This window comes from Anguilla rostrata, chromosome 1 (genome assembly GCF_018555375.3).
Source record: "Anguilla rostrata isolate EN2019 chromosome 1, ASM1855537v3, whole genome shotgun sequence".
Lineage (NCBI taxonomy): Eukaryota > Metazoa > Chordata > Actinopteri > Anguilliformes > Anguillidae > Anguilla > Anguilla rostrata.
In genome coordinates, this window is record NC_057933.1 from 24,398,402 (window position 1) to 24,417,505 (window position 19,104).

The following is a 19,104-nucleotide window of genomic DNA, read 5'->3' on the forward strand; positions in this document are numbered from 1 at the left end:
TTTGGCTATGTGTGAATGTGAGGTTCAGTGCAATCTCCAACCCAGGATAATTTAGCTGTACAAATTTACCTTTGCTTGCAATGAACACACAGACTGACGGACGTGTGCACACACACACACACACACACAATCACGCACAGTAGTTGAAGGCTGCATGATGGGAATCCATACAGCGTTTGAGAGAAGCTACTGACATGCAGTCCCCCTGCTGACTTGTCTGTTTGGAGAATGTGGATGCTATGGATACAGAGCTGTTCCAACAGGAAGTGCCAGGCCAGAGTTTTTCTTATGCAGTCTGGCCTCGATCTGGGGGCTTTAGGTGGCCTGGTTTCTGGTTTAGCTCTACGGCAGCTGCTTCTAGTAGCTAAACGCTCCTAGGGGAGGTGACCCTGGTGGCCCACAGGACCTCTCCAGGCCGTCAGTTAGGTGATTTGTCAGTCCTGTATGCGCCCCAAGGTCCAGGCTCAATGACCCTAACAAGACCCGAGCAGCCGCTTCTCCCTCCTCTCTCTCAGTGTAACGGATGACAGGTGGTCATCATTGCAGGGAAACCGATTGCATCTGTATAAATCTCCCAGAACACGCTTCCTATTGGCTAAATGGCAGGTGCGAGGAACAAGGAGGGTACTGTTCCATTAAGGTTTACACATCAGTGCTGGTGTCTGCTGCCCTGTCTGATGCTGAGGAGCAGCTCTTTAAAAAAAGAGGAAGAGAAGGTTAATGAGATTTTCAGAAATGGTGAAAGGTCATCTCAGCCAGCACCAAAGGCAGCATGAGAGTACCCGTCTGCTTGTGAGCTCTGTAACAACCCAGAGAGCTGATTTTTTTAGTCCATATTTCACTGTAATTTCTCTGTGGTATTTTCAGGGTTGCATTTGGGGCATTTTGTAATGAATGTATTGCAATGTGCAGTGTTCCCTTCGTGCAATTTTATCAGGTGGTGAATGTTTTGAATTGTAGACTTGTTTATCTTAAATTTGTCCTTGGAGCATGGAATAACAAATCTGTCTGCTTTGATCAGTCTGCCTCACTTGGAATGCAAAGCAAAACCTTTAAAGATTAGTTCAACAGACTTCTGGGTGCCACTGTCTTCCATGAGAGGGGACCTCAACAGGAGAAATTTTTGGCACTTTGTTCACAGGCTCCCTGCAAGAGGAGAGAATGTGCATTTATCATGAATATATTGTTCATTCTTCCGTGTCCCCATAGTTAAACAACAAAATGTTGAGGTTACTGATGTTGCAGTCTATCCCACTAGAAATGTTTTTTCTTACTATCTTATATGAATGCATGACTGCTGTCCACGGAGACTTACTTAGCTTTCAATTCATACTGCGGTATTGCTATGTGTGACATAATGGATTGGAAAAACAAGACCGTATGATTGCATGGTTTCAGAAACTAGGAAATCAAAACATTGTAAACTATCATAGTAAACAAAAAAGTTCCTTCACAGGGGTTGGGTCTATCATTGTTTCCACTGGCCCCTCGTGCCTTAGGTTTAATTTGAGGTTAGCTGATCTATGGTTGCTCTCCTATTTTGCCCTTCACTTAAAATTTATGCAAGGATATAATGGTCCTTGAGTGTGTGGTTCCACTTACTGTTTCATTCCATGTTGACATCATCATAGATACTGTTGTTGGTTTTGGTCAGAGAATATCAAAGACATCTCAACATTCAGTTCTCTTTCAAAGTCATTGAGGTCTCCAGTTGGACTTCAGGCCATTTTATACAACATTTTTTGTACAACCCATAACAATTTTATATCTGCTTCCTGTGGAGTAGACTGGTGGGATAAGGAGTAATGGCTATGTGGAAACCACAGCGGAATTATCACAGTTTACACACATACCTATTTTTGTTGTTTGACAAATTGGGAATTATTACTTAGGCAATGACTACTTTTTTAGTGCGTTTGCAAAATCTATCCGTGACTGTTTGATTGAGCCCACTTTATGGCATGACAAAGGTCAGTGGGGACCTCACTGGATTATGACTGCTGAACCCATGACCTTTTGATTTAACTGCAGGCAGATCCAGAGGGTGGGGGGATCAAGAGATTTGGGAGACCCACCTGGCTCTAACCAAGAGCAATAAAACAAAAAGTGAGATGGGAGTCATGGTAACCTGTCAATTGTGGGGGGAAAAGACCGCATGACAGAAACAGAAGTGAAAGCATACCAGGATTCTGAATGCTTGAGTAGAAAAAGCTGGTCTAATGGTGAACTACTGTTTACTGATTTAGGATTAAAAATGCTCCAATCTCTGTTATGATTGAAATGATTGAATGCAGCTCAATCCCCTTGTTATGTTTAAAATTACATAATGTTGCGAGCACAGCATTCCTGTAATTCTACAGTGTCAGACACAATTAAGTCAATAGGTGTCTCTCCCAACCCTCATATTTCTGGCTCATTGGTCTCATAAGTACAGTACATGTTACCTATGGTAGTTGGCACAGTATCTTGCACTATCATGGTGTGCAAGCTGAATGACTGAAAGGTGTGGTAGTTCGACTGTTTGTAAAATCTTCCAGCATTGGTGTGATAATTAGCACCAAGCCTTCCTAGGATCACTGACATAAGAGATTACAAAATCCAAGGATCCAAATATTTAGACACAAGCTTCAGATTTTGGGTGAAGCTGCAGAAGATTGGCAGAAAACGTGGAACATAATTATTTGAGTGATTGCCAAGGAAGTTTACCGTAATGCCATGCTTGGTTGCCAGTCCATCTCTCATGGTTTCCTGATGAAGTGAAAACGGCAACTGGCCCCATCTTTGGTATGTCGCAGGGTCAATTCGACCAAAATTTTTTAATGGGACCATGTAGGATAGGGAGTTTGACGTGAGGGATGTGAGGGATCTTTTGATGGCTCCCCAAAAAACAAAATTTGACCAACTGGAATGGGAACTAAAAACTTTCAGTATAACACCAGCCCTGTGGAAATGACTCCTGAAAAGAGCACTCATGAATGGTGTACCACAAGTGCTGCCTCTATGCCGCAGCTGGGGAGATGGGAGCCTTTCCAGTAACCAGCGGCGAGGGCAACACTGTTATCCTTGTGTTGTTAATGAGAAAGCAGCTGACGTTGAAGTTTCCCACAGCAGCATCAGTGTCTATATTACCATATATTCCATGTAATAATCTCTGATTCATTTTAATCTGCGGAGAAACCAGTGGAAATGTGAATGCAACTAGGGGCACATTTGTAAAGCAATGCATCTTTTTTTACTGCTTCCATTTCCCTTTTAGGTGGATTCAACTTGTTCTTGCCATATTTTTTCATATGCTTTCCGGGAGAATCTCTCTTTAGCCTTCAATGCTTCCTTTGTCTTCAGTTCCAAGTAACTTTCCTTGGGATTAGAGAAAATCACATTTCCATCAAGGTTCGGCATAGCCAAAATAATTTTTTTTTAATTTGTAAAAATTCTCAAGGAGACAACACCTCAGCAGACAGCTTCTCTTGACCGACCTCCAATCTTCAGAAAACTAGCTGAGCTTTGCAATATCAGCATTTCGTGATTTTTTATGATTTTGCACTGGAAAGAAAAAATCTGACACCCTGTCGACTCTTCCCAGCTTCACATCACGGTTTCCCCGAAGAGCGTCAAGCTGAACGTGGACTGTCAGGAAGTGGCAGAGAAAGAGATCAAGGAGGCCAAGAACGTCTCCTTGGATGGCTATGAAGTTCTGGGTAAAATGGCTGGTGGCTCCAGGGGCGAATCAGCAACAGTGAGTAAATCCTGGCAAAGCTGGTTGCACTAATTTTTTTCTCATTCTATATTAGATGTTATTTTTAAAATTTGTTTTTATTTTATTTATCACTTACCATGATACTCTGTCAGTGCTTTGAGGCTTTTTTTGACACATGCTGTTTCTGAACTTCCCATGCAGTTCCAGCTCCAGATGTTTGACATCGTCTGCAGCTTGGGTTGGACGAGCAGAGACAGATGTTGCGACTTGCCATCGACGGTAAGAGAAGCCTCTATAAATATCTCACCGGGGTGTGGGGAGACAGATGGAGCATTTATGCTTTGTATCAGCCTTGTGGAGATCACCTAAAGCCTTTTTGTGTACCAGTGGTTCCCAAACAGCTACATCTACACCAAAAGTAATACAGTGCATATAACAGGTGCAGAGTATAATTTGACTGGTTTGAATATGAATGGAAGAGGAATAAAATAGCTTTTTAATATTTATTGTCATGTGTAGTTACAATCTTTCACTTCTATTTTTGGGGTTAGGACCCTCTGTTCTGCCACTGTTTGGGAACCACTGCTTTATACATTTATGTCCCCATTGACATGATGCTGAGTTTGTAAGACCTTCTCCTTATCTGATGACTCCATGTTTGGCAAAGTTGCTTGACAACAGCTTCTGCACTGTAGATTTCCTCTTTGGTAGTACACACAACTTCCAAAGGATATAAAATGTAATTTATTCAACCTACGTGTCACAGAAAATGAAGCATTATAATACATGAGTTTTACCGGGCCCAAGTGCTTTTCAAGAGTTCTCAAGTTCTTCAGTGGCATGCCTCATTGAAACTGATATATAGTCCGTACATCCTGCGAATGTTGGCCCTATAGAAAAAAAAATGATCTTTCCCTCAGTGTTATGTTCAGAAACTGACTGTGGAATCCAGTTTTATTTCTTTATTGTTCATAGGTTGCTCTATAACTATTATGATTTAAAAATAAAATTTGAAATAGTATTGAAATTCACGCAGAGCACAGCCTGGGTGGTGCCCTTCAATGTTTAAAAAATATACTTTGCTGCTGCTTGAATGGTTAGGTGTCTGTCAGTGAGACAGTTTTCTGGCTGAAGTTCAGACAGTTGGAGAGAGCTTCAGTTATCCTCTGCCTCCGGCATGTAACAGATTAGCGTTTTTTTTGTGATTAGCCTCCATTATCTCTGTTATGTAATGTGAGGTGTTGCACTCCAGGGGATTACAATCTGTGGCCCCATAATATTAATGGACGTATAGTAAATACATTTTGAGTAGATTTCCTTGCATTAGTATTGTTTTAAAATATAACTTAATATACTAAATATTAACATTCTTGTCTATGATTAATTTTATGACAGTGTGTTATTTTTCCAGCCTAAAATTGCATTATTGCAGAAAAAAAACTGTTGAGTGATAATTGTATATAATTTGTAAAAAAAAAAAAAAGAAGCATTTTGCTGTTTGGTTGTAAAATGTCTACTAAAATCGCACTGCAGCACATTTCCTATATGCTGCACTGGGTTTAAAGCGTGTGCCATTTGGACCAGTTATAACTCTGATGTATGGATTTTAAAGATGCCTTTTTACTTTTCCGGTGACCGGGTCAGAAGAGTTTGTTTTCCGGTTGACATCTTTGACCTTCCTACCGCTGCTCACTTTGTGGATTGCTGGAAATGGCCTGGAGACTTTGAGCACTATCCCGTGGGGCAGGGAGCCCCATATGAATTTTAGCACACAAAAAACAGTCACTCATATCTCTCCCTCTCTCTCTCTTTTTACCTCCTTCTGTCTCTTTTTATCATGGGTGTCAGAGAGATGAGATGAAATGTCCGTCGCTCCCCCACTCTTGCACATGTGCACAGGACAGCATCGGCCCCCCAGGACCCGCTGGACCTCCGGTAAAGACATCAGACATATCTGTCTCTGTCTCCCTCTCTGTTCAGCTACACTCATCTGGCAGAGCTGGTTTCTCCTGTTGTCGCTGGTGGGATCATACACACATACGGAGTACAACTGTGATGATGGCATAATGATGATGATAACTGCACAGAAGGAAAAACATTTGGAAGGATCTTTGGCTGTTCTTCTGGTCCTTTGTCACTGGCCTTGATTCAAGCCGCATCTGTTGTTAACTTTCACTAACTATTAAATGAAGTATTGCCTTTTCCCTTAAAGCATTTGGCAAGTTAAGTTTGGCCAAACTCACCACACTGTGTTGGTGAATATAAAAAACAACAAAGTCAAAGATAAGACCAAATGTTAATTGAATAGAGTAAAAATATATTTTTTGAATCAAGCGATCCATTAGACTGAACTTGCTACCATTATGCATTATTATGTTATAAAACATATATAGGACTGGAGGCTTTATGTGTACTACAAATAAATAGTCCATAATTCTCTTCTCTTCCTAGGGTGGCCCTGGATCTAAAGGCCCCAGAGGAGAAAGGGGAGAATCTGGTCCATCGGTAAGTAGTTTTCAAACACAAAGCCTCAAAATCAACCTCTAGCACCGACCCTGACAATACACCTCTAACACAAACTCTCATGAACGACCTCTGCAAACACAAACTGATATAAGCAACCATGGACCTAAATCTCAGCAGTCAACTTCTAACAAAGACAAACCTGCACAAACAGCTGCTAAACAGAATCCTCAAAATCCACTGCTAACAAACACAAACCTTCACAATCCACCTCTTAACAAACACAAGTCCTAACTATCCATCTTTTAACAAACACATTCCACCTTGCACTTTTATAGTTAATAGATTGATATTACATTTTCTTGCTGTCAGCTATTCACATAAATGTCAGTTCCAAGTGTTGACAAAAACATGGTGGTTATTCTTCACCATTAAATGCTTAAGTTCAACAATTGTCCAAATTAGTGGAGAAAAAGTAAAATTTGACATTTAACGTAAGTTAAACTGTTTCATATTGAAGAAAAGCAGCACACACGTACATTTATTTTTTTAAGTCAATGGTAAAAGAACGAATGTGGAATCGCTCCAGAGTGCAAGTCTTTCTGAAAGCACACTGCTATGCTTCAAGAACACTCAGCCTGGAGGTTGGGGAAGAACAATGGAACAATCGGAGCTTATTAACACATCCCCATTCGGTCTTTGCTGCCATCTTCCAGCAATAATAACTGCAGCCAGAGAAAAGGATACCAAAAGAAATGTGTGAGCTTTTAAAAGGAAAGGTTTTTCCAAATCTCACAAACTCTTTTCTTCCAGGGTCCTCAAGGTACGAGAGGAGAGCAGGGATTGCCGGGGCCTATGGGGCCCCCTGGCCCTCAGGGACCCAGTGGCCTGTCCCTTCCTGGAGAGCCTGTAAGTCAATGTTTGTGTCCACAACCGCAGCCACCGCACGCAGCTCTTTACCCTGTGGTGCGTTGTCATCTTGCTGGGGTTTTTTCCTTCACTTGAAGGGAGATAATGAGGCCTATTTTCCCATATTTATTTTTTATAGGATTTCTTTATTGGGTGTGGGGAGATTGTGGGCAATAGGCTTTGCGGCACTGTTCTCTTGTCTGGGATATGAGCTTAACATCTCGGATGACCTCCCTGAGGTGCAGGAAGACAGGGAGAGTGTTCAGAAACTGTGAAATAAACAAGGCCTTTACATATTTAAACGGAACATCCTTTTTTTCCAGCAGCACATCGTAAGAGATAACTGATGAATGTAAATGTGGGCAATGCGATGCTGCCTATGAGTGTTTGCTTTGTTTATTTTAAGAAAGAGTACATTTAAAAAATTTTGAAGGTGTTAAAATTGAGAGGATTCCCCTCTTTATTTATCACAGGGCCGTCCCGGACCTAAAGGAGATGCTGGTGATCCAGGTCAACAGGGACGTGCAGTGAGTACTGTTTGAGGCAATTTTATTAACAGTGGGGTTTGGAAAGGAACCTGTGGACTGTCCACAGTGAATATTAATGCTACTATTTTGGAAGCCCTCCACGTGGCAGGCTCCAGAAAATATTATGAAAGTTCAACACGGAACAGCTGCCAACAGTCAGAGCTGTGAATCTATATGCTTTCTTCTGATACATGACGGATGCTGCTACTGTGCTCTTTGGATGGGTTGACAGTGAAAATAGGTGGCCCAAGCCAAACCCAATGGAATGTGTCTGAGGATTTTCCTAACCGGCCTTCACCAAAATGGACCACTGTTGCATCGTGGCTTTCTGGATACGTGTGGCAAGGTGGGCTTCTGTCCCATGGAGAAACGGCGCTGACAGGCACCATGGGAGAGGTTTTTCCAGCTGACTCAACGTGGATCCGAGTGCACAGCAGTTCCCACACCCCTGCACATTCTTGCCTCCAAGGTTATCCAAAGATACCTCTTCCTGGCCGAAGAGGAATCGTGAAAACCGGAGGAACGCTGTCCCTGGATACCAGACCGCATCCCTCAATGCGTGGAATTCCTTGTGGATTGTACAGTGTATGCTGCCAGGGGACCATGTGGGCGGTCTTGTGGGGAGGCTTTTCACACAGGAACGAGGTTATCTAAATGGGGTTCAGAGTGATAAACCAATGCAACAATTCCAACTTTATAGGCTAATCAGTCCTGGCCAATCATTTTACCCTAATATGATTTTGTCGTTTTAGCAGTTTTGTTGTAGTTTTTGTATTTTGTTGCACACCTGTCCTCTCATCTGTGTAGACTGTTTGCTGATGCAAGGAGGAAACCTTGAATTGACTGAAAGCTCTCATTTAACGATTGCCCTGAAATGAACTGGTCAGTCTGAACCACAGATAAAGAAAAACACGCCTGGTCGCCTGGTTTTATTTTCTGCTCACTAGGAGGATGATACAGCTCCAACATTTTGGGATTTTTATTTTCACTGCTGGTGCCATCTCCACTCTTCAGGAATCTGCTTCAACACTAGAAAGAAAGCTCCTGTTGGAATGTACTCGTTTTGGATTAAATTGACTTTTATTACATTATAGGTTCTTAGCAGACGCTCTTATCCAGAGCGACTTACAACAAGTGCATTACAAAACTCCGAGACAAGCGCTTTACAACATTCCTGCAAGAGAGCTACAATAGGTATAACTTTGCTTAGGTATAAGTGTGAATTGTACACCCTATTTTTTTTTTTTTTTTTTTTTTTTTCTAAAAAAAATGTTAGAGGGTAGTGGGGGGTGATGAGGTGAGATGTAGCTTGAAGAGGTGAGTCTTCAGTCTACGTTTGAAGACGGCCAGGGTCTCTGCTGTTCTGACTTGCACAGGAAGGTCATTCCACCACCGTGGGGCTAGAACAGACAGGAGGCGTGACCGGGTGCTGGTGCGAGCCGGGGCAGGGACCAGGCGACATGTGGCAGCAGAACGGAGAGGTCTAGCTGGGGTGTAGGGTCTGATGAGTTGACGTAGATAGGGAGGGGCTGACCCCCTGGCTGCTTTGAAGGCAAGCACTAATGTTTTAAATTTGATGCGAGCCATCACGGGGAGCCAGTGGAGGGTGGTGAGCAGGGGGGTAACGTGGGAATGTCTGGGGAGGTTGAAGACCAGACGCGCTGCTGCGTTCTGGATGAGTTGCAGGGGTTTATGTGTGCTTGTGTGGTCAGATGATGAATCCTTTATTTAAAATTTCCCCATACAGGACACAACAAAACAAAAAAAATTTGTTTTAATGATTTTTTACAACATTTTCTTCAAGAATTTTCTCCTCAAACAACCTGATTATGCTACAGAAAGGTTAAGCTATACAATATTTGCATGGCTGTATATACTCACCTAAGAAGCTAAATACGTTTTGGAAATTCATTCTACGATTTGTCAAGAATCCTTCATTCAAAGTGACTGCGGTACAGATGGGTTATGAAGCTAAAAGCAGACAGTAGTTTAGAGGCAATATGAATTTAATGAACTCAGAGTGTGCAACCAAGTTCATAACATGACAAGGTTTATAACACTGAAATGGATCTGGAGTGCATTACCTTCCCTCTAAATCTTCTGCTGGGCTTCAAAGGAGGAAAACATCTGACGTTAAAAGAGCAGCCCTTCACAGCCAAGATCCAGATAGAGCTTCATTGTTATTTTATGAATATAATATTGGCATTAATACAAACTGTTCAGAGTTATTTGGACCAATTGGGGGATATTCACAAATGCGGATTATGAGGAGACATTTTGGTTCAACAGCATGTTTCTCTCTCTCTTCTTAGGGTGTCCCTGGATCTGCTGGCTCTTTAGGTCCAATTGGACCCAGCGGCCCAAGAGTAAGTTCATGGACTTTATCGTATGATGTTGAAAAATATTTGCTTTCTTATGTTTTTATGTGTTTTAGTGTCTCACTCTCAATTAAAGCTGTATTGAAGTCTCTGGAATATCGTCAATACTTACAAATTATTAATTATAAATTGAAAGACATGCATTGTCTTCATTACTGTGCAGTTTGAATTTGCATCTATGTATGAACTGGTTTCATTTCTTACCATTTTTTTATTGGTAATGTAGGGCCCCCCAGGAAAGGAAGGACCTTCAGGGCCAAGGGGCCCAACTGGACCAATGGTGCGTATTCACAAGGGAACTATTACATTTATCTGGCAGTCAGAGGGGTTCCTGTGTTATTGCATGCAAAGGTCACAGTCACAAACGTGTGTATAAGCAGTTTTAAACATCTTTATATTCTATTGTGAATAAAGTTTTGCATTTCACCCAACCAAAGAGCATAATGCCAAAATAATTCCACCCACACAGTTTTTATTTAAATCTTGAAATATTGTTGGAGCTTCCATACTATTTTCTACAACCATGAGCTTCATTTCATTGTAAAATATAACATTTATGCAACTCATGTCTTCATGAATGTATTCTAATTAACGGCAGAGCAGCGGTCCCAACACTGATCCCTGGTGGACTCCATTTGCCACAGTCTCCCTTGAGAGCAATTCATAATTTAAAATAAATCATGTCATGCTAAAATATATACCTATTCTATATAATTTTTCAGAAAAGGTTGCAGCTTTTTTACTGTTCACCATATGCATCAGTGCTCAAATTTTTATTCACCATGCCTGCAAGTTTGAAGAGTGATTGTATGAATGTAAGGAATCACAGTTGGTGATTCCTTTTTTCACTGCTGTTATGCTCTCTTTTCCCATCTAGGGAGGTCCTGGAAATCCTGGAATGCCAGGAGCCAGTGGAAAACCTGGAAAGCCTGGAGACACAGGGCGCCAGGTATGCATTGATGGGTGCTGCAAATATGCCAAGCTTTTAACACAGTTTTGAATATGTAAATGGTGAATGGTAAATGGACTGCATTTATATAGCGCTTTTATCCAAAGCGCTTTACAATTGATGCCTCTCATTCGCCAGAGCAGTTAGAGGTTAGGTGTCTTGCTCAGGGACACTTCGACATGCCCAGGGCGGGGTTTGAACCGGCAACCCTCCGACTGTCAGACAATTGGTCTTACCTCCTGAGCTGTATCGCCCCTATATGTGATTTCAAGACAAGGAGAGGCCATTTACCACAGTACTATCTGGCATAGTTCCTGTATCAGGTTGGCCAGTCACGTAATCACAGTTTTATGGTTAACATAAAACATTCCTGGGACCGGCATCAGTGAAAGAAATACACATTAACATACAGTATTTCAGTTCTGACCGGACTTCATATGGACATTTGAACATAGGTCAAGAATTTGTCTCTCCACATGTATGAAGACAACTGGCCATAAATAATTTTTAACCAACTAGAATTTTTAAAAAATGAGAAAATATGATCTGGATGGACAGTCCGGCAGGTATCTTATACATGTAAGCCTTGACCTTTACATTCTAATCCAACTACCTCCTGTGCACTATTTAATGGCTGTAAACCTTTGAATCTTTAGGCACAAGAGTGAAAATTATCCAAAAGAAAAAACTGTAACGATGTAACATTGATTATTATGTTGCAGTACTTTGACAGATTGCACAGGCAGAGATTCAGAAACCATCTGCTGAGGAAGATTTTTTTTTTCGGTGGACACGGGCATCCAGTTTCTTACCAAAATTTTAAGTGAAAACATAATATATCAACACCCCCTGGAAATTCTCTGTGAAAGTCATTTTTTCTTGCCAAAGTACAGATTTTTCAAGGATGGGGAGCCACCTCAGAATTAAATGGGAATCACAGATACGTTTTTAATAACATGGAAATTAGAGTTTAAAAAGAATAGAGTTTTTTTTTTTAAACCGCGTTTTCCAAAGTTGAATCAGATGTTGTCTGGGGTTGCCCATGAGGAGATCCTGTGATTTGCCTTGATTTCCTTTGTATCAGTTTTCATGCAAATGCGACCACAATGCAAGGGATACATGGCAACAGACCACATGTGCTGACTGTTGAGCTTTATTAACCATGAAGGAGCAATCATCTCTCTTAATGGAAAATGACCTAAAAAAAGTAGGTTATTTATTATTTTAACCAGGTTAAAACCTAGTATATGGCTGGACCTAACACACATGACTCGGCCGACCAATGGTGTAACTTCATTACTCAGTCAGTCAGCCAGTCACTCACGGACATTCGCGTTTGTAGGGCTGGCCCCTCAGTTGCGGTCCAGCCAAAAATCAATGTTATAAAATATTTAAAAGTTTGCACCACCTTTCCAGAAGTATACTGTGCAACCCACACACACGTTTGTGTGTGTGTGGAAAAGAGATATCTGATTGTTTACTCACAATCATGTTATGTCATGTATATTACATGCTATGTGGCTGCTTGCTTTCTGTCTCAGACAATCAAGTGAAAAGGATGTATTACGGAACCAGCAAGAAAAATCGGCAACAGCATGAACATTCAAGGCCAATTAAGCAGTCCTTCAGCACAGCGGCTGTTCAGCTCGGCCTATGGACTGCAGTAATGAGAGGGAGCAGTGGCACATGTTCGTGTACTGGTCTCCGCCTTCACAAATTTGACAGTGGAGGTCGCAGCACTGGGTTGGACAATGTTGAGATAGGGTATTCCAAATTGGAAAAAAAGTCAATTTTTATTTTCGTTTTTTATGAAACATGTTTTCCATTGTCTCAAAAAGAAGTAATTTCCAAATGGGAACTTATTTCAGCATAATCATACAATACAGGCAGGTTCATGCTTCTGGGTGACAGTACCCTTAACATTGTAATACTGAAATTCCTTGGAACAGTTGTTCACTCTTGAATATTTTCTTTTTGTGAATGATTGTAGGGAAACCCTGGAATGAAAGGAGAAAAGGGTGAAAGGGTGAGTGCTAACAATCATGTTTGTTAATAAATTGCTGTAAAAGGTGCTTTCACTGGGACTAAATTCTCCTTTGAATTCTTTTAGGGAGACTTTGCGACTCAGAACATGATGCGGTCCATAGCCAGACAAGTGTGTGAGCAGGTGGTCAATAGTAAGTGATTGAGCCAAAACTTTTGATTTTGAGAATACACGTAAAACACACACACACACACACACACACACACACATTACTCCTTGTCATATCTCTCATTAGACCTTACAGATGGCATTGGCTGTATTTTATGTACTTATGCATATTGCTAATATTTTTAAAATTCCCATTGTATTTCAGGTCAAATGAGCAGGGTTGATATGATGTTGAACCAAATCCCCAATGGTTACCGCAGCAACAGCCCTGGTCCAGCAGGCCCTCCTGGCCCACCTGGCAACGACGGTTCCCGCGGAGAACCAGGTCAAACGGGACGAAATGGTTTCCCTGGAAACCCGGGCTTACCTGGTCCTCAGGGTGAAATAGGTGTGTTCCTCCTGCGCACCCTTATGTAAAGGAATCTGCTGTAGTTCGTCGTCAGACCATACAATTGCAGTCAGAATATCCGTAATATTGTGCGTTTCCACAAACCAAGTGCACTAAACACCTAGGGAATTCTGGAGGCCCCAGTGTGATCATGTGACCAAGTGCAGCTATCCCCCAGGTGTCTCTCATTTAACAGAAAACCATGTGATGTTTCTCATTCTCTTTTGTTCCAAATTCTGTCCCATTCATCAAATGATCCTAAAACATGTTCACAGGGTAAAATGTAAAGTATGTAATGTCTAGAAGGACAAAAGTATAAATAGCATAGATAGAACATTGATAAATGCAGTGGTTCAGATTATGAGAGTAAAAAGACACTATAATAATTATTATTATCATTACACAAGTACTATGGAAATACATTGTAGGTAAAATATTAAAAATTAAAAAGCACAAGGTGACTTGCTTGTTCATGGACTGCCTTTGTTGATGACACAGGGCAACCTGGAGAGAAGGGGGAGAGGGGTGCCCCAGGTATTGGAACACGAGGACAAAGAGGTGAAAACGGACTACCTGGTGAGTGCCATACGTATACCCAAAACCAGCTGTCCACCCAAAAAAACCGTATTGCACAGAATTACAGAGCCTGAAACAAAGCAGCATATAACTGCTGTTAGTCAGACCTAAGGCTGAATTCTGTGATGGAAAAGATGTCTGTGCTGTTGAGCTCTTAGGGAATTGAATTATCTCTCCAAGCGCTGCCACAGTAGTGCAAACCAAACTGTATTTTGCATGGAGGTATCTGAGCGTACCTTAGTTCAAACAGTGGAAGATGTGTTTATTAAATTACATTTTAGCTGTGTAAAAAGAATTGCTCAGCCAAATGCTTCCCTTTTCTGTAGACATCTGTAGACAGATGACGTCACAAGTGACCTGAGGATGGCCGTGATGCCATAACAGAACTGAATTACAGTAATTGCAGAAGTGAAGAATGTTAGTTCTGAAAATGATTGGCTGGATCTATTTTTTGGTCAATTTTCTCTCCAAAAGATCATATTTTGATCATCTTCACATCAAGCTAGATACTTTTTATTTAAGTGATATTTTACATTTACTTTTATGTCGTACAGAAAGTTGAAGTGATATAATAAGATTTTTTTTCTTTAAAAAAAAAAAGAAGCTTTTTCAAAGCAATTTCTAAAAGATGAGTAATCTTCAAAGGGTCACTTTCACAAGGTGCTTTCACTGATTGTCGTTTCAAGTGGACTGTTTGTCACAGTGAGATCCTGAGGTTCAACGACCTTTTCCAACAACCACCTGGTGAATTGTCACATTTTACCCCTTAAGGGAAGCAGGTTTAAATTTCAGCAATTACAGCATGGTCCAAAAAAAGCATGACCTCATCCACCCGGGGCTTCTGGGTACCGGAGCTGAAACGTCCAGTTTAATTGCGAATACATGGTCTGAACAAGGCCTCCCTTGGGGGGGTGGGGGAAGAAGGTCAAACAGGAGTGGAAATATCACACAGTTCATTCAAAGACTGCCAAGTCTGATCCAGTGTAGGGAGAGAAACAAAAAAAAATAGCCTAAACGTTAGAGAGTGTAGTGATGATGAGTCATTGTTCCAATTGGCCAATCGGATTGTCGTACAAATTGGCCGTGCTGTGGCGGCTTTATTGACAACATATGTGCTGACTTAAGGGAAGGAGAGAGAGGGAGAGAGAGAGAGAGAGAGGGAGAGAGAGAGGGGAAAATTCCATTTCAGCTTTACAGTGTCTAGACAGTCCAGGGCAGGGGGTAACTCCACCGCACTCTTTTTTTTTTTTTTTTTTTTAATTGACCAGTCTAAATATTTAAATTACAGTGGTGCAAACCAATTTTCCCCTGTGATTGCCATTTGAAATTGGATGATGATGTCATGATGGTTCTGGGGAGCCACTGTTATTTGTTATTTATTGAATTTTTTTAAACCCCCACCACACAGGCCCACCAGGCGAGTCCCGAACTGGCCCCCCAGGACCCACTGGCCCCTCTGGGTCTCGTGGGCCACCTGGTCGCAATGGTACCCCAGGGGTCCGGGGTCCACCCGGCCCCCCTGGCTACTGCGACTCCTCCCAGTGCGTTGGCATTCCTTACAATGGTGGAGGAGGATACCCAGGTAGGAACCGTTACTCGTAATCGATTAGAACACGATGGTAGAAGCCACTAAATACAACATATATGTTAGACTTCTGCATCCATAATATTTGTTATGGTACACCTCCCACCCCCTGAAAGAATGGTCGCCCAGCACTGTGGATTACAAAAGTGGCATGTGACTAATCCGTAATGCTGTGAGGCAAATGGAAGAGAACATGTAAACTGTAGTAATAAATTGCCACACAGCATTTAATCCTCCATGAAATTAACTACTTTGATTTGTATATATACAGTACTGGCACAAGTTATGGAAACACTGTTTAGAGAAGTTTAGTATTCTTAAAACGTTCATCTGTGCTCTTTTGTTGTTGCATCTCGGAGCCATTTTGGTCTGTAAAAACGTATCCAAATCTTCTAGACTGCGGGTGGTAGTGAAATTATGTGACCATCAATAATTTGAACTAAAGTACACAAACAATAAAAAAAGGTTTTCCTTGCATGAATATGATCATTTTATGTAGAAAAATACTGGACTAAGAAATACATACTTATTATAAAATTTCCAACAGTAAGATACATTAGACTGCTGAATTATATGGGTATGACTAATATACATAATTAAAACGAATACATATAGAAAGGTGTAATGATTAATTGTTTAAAATAAATGCTAACTATTTCTTCATTTTTGTTTAATGTTGATATTACATATATTATGTTTATTATGGCAAAAAGAGAAATTGTTGCAAAATATTGCATTAATTGTCAAACTCTGTTTATATATGCAGTGTTTCCATAATTTGTGTCAGTACTGTATATTTCCCTAAATATACTGCAATGCTTCTCTCATTAACGGATTCATTCTGGCAGTTATTTACCATAATATTCCATTGCTTTTTTAGACAGAAAAGCAAATCCCCATCCGCCCAAACAAAAAAACAAACTAACATCTTCTTTAACCTGTTTCAGGTTCGGCATAGTACATCTTTTAAGTTGGCTATGCTGCTTTCTGAACGAAAATAAGCTGTTTCCTGTTTCTGAGATATTTGCTCATATGCTTATGGGCCCGCACAGGATAAACCTCATGGAAATGATTACTCAACATTGCTGAGATGGAGGAGACTGCCACTAACAACACTTTACAGCTACTAGACAAGCAACAGCGATGGCAACATAGTGGCCTGTTTGCATCTTGAACCAAAACATCGAACGGAAAGAGAGAGAGAGAGAGAGAGAGCGAGAGAAAGAGAGAGAATGAAACAAAGCTTCAGCCAGCGATGGAGCATGCAAAACTACTAACAAGGTGGATTTGTGAACAACACAAAAACAAACAATGACGTTAACATGAGATTGTAGAGGTGATATCTGTAAATAAAACTAAGTGTGCCTTGTAAATGATTCCTGAATCACATAGACTAAAATCGGGTTAACATCCAGCTGATGAGCTTGTGCCTTCATAGCCTGCTGCTTGCTGACTGCCAGCGTAACCTCTTTTCCTGATTGAAATGTTTTTGTATCGCCTCTGCTCTGGGCCACATCAAAGCATGTGCCATTTGTACATGCAAACGAGTAGTTTGATTCTGGTTTTTTTTTCTTCTTGTTATGTTTGCTAATTTTTTTTATGTTTTTGCATCGCTAAATTTGTTCCTCCTGTACCTCACTGTTATGAGGGCAAGCTCCAAATATCGCAAATGTATAGAAAGACTGTCGTCAGAATTCTCAAATACATATATTATGTTGTAGAGGAACATACAGTATTGCATTGAACATGACTAGGAGTACTTTTTAATGGTACCCTTTTCTTTTTTGTCGAAATATGACACTTAATCGTACCTGAGGAATGTATTAAATACATAAATATTTTTTTTAATGTTATATTGCAAAATCAGTGTACAATAATTGTGCACGTATGTGTAGCATCCTACTATGCCCTTGGAAGCTAAGGACAGTTAAGTGAGTAGTTAAACAAAAAACCTAATCTGATGCATTCGTATTGTTAACATTCATCTGTGCTTTATTGGGAAATTAAAGCTTGTAGGTGGAAATAATGTCAGTAGAAAAGTGCAAAGGTGGTGTTTGTTAATGGCGAGTTGCAGACTTCAGACTGAATCCCTGTTGAATCGGCCAAAAAATATTTCCAACCAGACCCTTACCAGCCCAGACCAGATCCCCAAGTAGTCCCAATACCAGAGGAGCTGTCCGAAGACACTGAAACAGAAATACAATCGCCCGATTACTCACGAAACCAGCGCCGAAAGAGATCGCTACGAGGACTGGAGCTAAAACCATAGCAACATAAAAATTGGGCATGGTGTTCCTTTGAAATCATTCCAATTCAGATTTTCTGTTTTTGCATATGCGCTTGAAATAAGGGAAATTACCACACACACAGACACACACACACACACACACACGTATGCAACCACACTACACTTGCACGCACACATAAAATACACACGCAATTGTAGAGTTTTGGTACTTCCTAAAGGACAAGAAATTAGTTAGAATTTATATGGAGGAAGCTATTTTTTTTTTAAACCTGTTTGCCATCTGTTCCCTTCAGTTTCTTTGCTTGTAATATAACTGCAGTGCTCATCAGAGTCCGATGTTTAAACCACTCATGTAAAAATCTACATTCAAGAATTCATGGAGCAAAGCCAACTTTTTTGTAGCACAACAGTATTCAGCAATAAATGGCAATCTGTATTAATCAAGGTTCAGAAGTGTCTTCATGTAAAGTTGTTTGTAGTTATATTGCCATTGTGTGTGATTTTTTTTCATTGTTAAGGGATCCAGACCTGAATTTATCTACAGTACTCCAAACTCCATTACAGTCACTAAATATGGCTTCCATTGTTATTTTAGACTAAATATTTATCTGTTTTATTATTCCAACTCACAGCTGATTTTACCAAGGGTGGAATTGCATGTCTGTGTTGTATATTTAGTGAGGATTTTTTAAACCAGAATATAGTTTTTTTGTTTTGTTTTGTTTTGTTTATCAATATCTCATGCAGTTGGAATTTGTTTGCAAGACTATAAATATAGAATTGCTGTTTTCATGTTTTAACTGCAGATTGTGAATTTCACAGCCTTATTTCCTTATTTATTTCTGAAACAGAAGAGGCATTTTTCAATAAAACTACTGAAAATGTATCATTTGTGTCAATCTCACTTCCTTGATATGGTAAAAATGGGACTTGAGCAGCATAGAAATTAGGCTAGCTTCACAGAGAGACAGGACAAAATAAATGGGTTGGTTAGCACATGCACAGTCAGTGAAAACTGCACAATCAAACCTCTGGGTGAGTGAACAATAACTACTACTCCAACCACCCTAAACATGTTGACAAAAGATGAGATCTACTATGTTTCATTCACAAAAGAATTGCCATTGATGGTGATGGTTGACATGTTGAACTATAGCCACTTAGCGTACATTTTGTTCACACATTTTCAGCATCTGATCCAAGGCACCAACTACTGGAAAATCCAAATAATG

The 19,104-nt window shown here is 40.6% G+C and overlaps 1 protein-coding gene across 4 annotated transcripts in view; it reads left to right on the forward strand.

The window, feature by feature from the left end:
* Positions 1 to 18,758, forward strand: part of LOC135252778 (collagen alpha-1(XII) chain-like) — a 73,466-nt gene extending 54,708 nt beyond the window's left edge. For 2 of the 4 annotated variants that reach the window (XM_064331268.1, XM_064331294.1), the window contains 15 exons: positions 3,584 to 3,736; positions 3,899 to 3,976; positions 5,546 to 5,632; positions 6,149 to 6,202; positions 6,974 to 7,069; positions 7,543 to 7,596; positions 9,909 to 9,962; positions 10,201 to 10,254; positions 10,852 to 10,923; positions 12,914 to 12,949; positions 13,034 to 13,100; positions 13,281 to 13,463; positions 13,962 to 14,039; positions 15,448 to 15,621; positions 17,748 to 18,758. In XM_064331268.1, the coding sequence (XP_064187338.1) occupies positions 3,584 to 3,736; positions 3,899 to 3,976; positions 5,546 to 5,632; positions 6,149 to 6,202; positions 6,974 to 7,069; positions 7,543 to 7,596; positions 9,909 to 9,962; positions 10,201 to 10,254; positions 10,852 to 10,923; positions 12,914 to 12,949; positions 13,034 to 13,100; positions 13,281 to 13,463; positions 13,962 to 14,039; positions 15,448 to 15,621; positions 17,748 to 17,893 (1,386 nt within the window). In that variant the 3' untranslated portion in view covers positions 17,894 to 18,758. Of the gene's footprint in view, positions 1 to 3,583; positions 3,737 to 3,898; positions 3,977 to 5,545; positions 5,633 to 6,148; positions 6,203 to 6,973; positions 7,070 to 7,542; positions 7,597 to 9,908; positions 9,963 to 10,200; positions 10,255 to 10,851; positions 10,924 to 12,913; positions 12,950 to 13,033; positions 13,101 to 13,280; positions 13,464 to 13,961; positions 14,040 to 15,447; positions 15,622 to 16,571 lie in introns of all 4 variants that reach the window. The other 2 variants (XM_064331276.1, XM_064331285.1) reach the window with 2 other exon arrangements.
* The last annotated feature ends 346 nt before the right edge of the window (positions 18,759 to 19,104 follow it).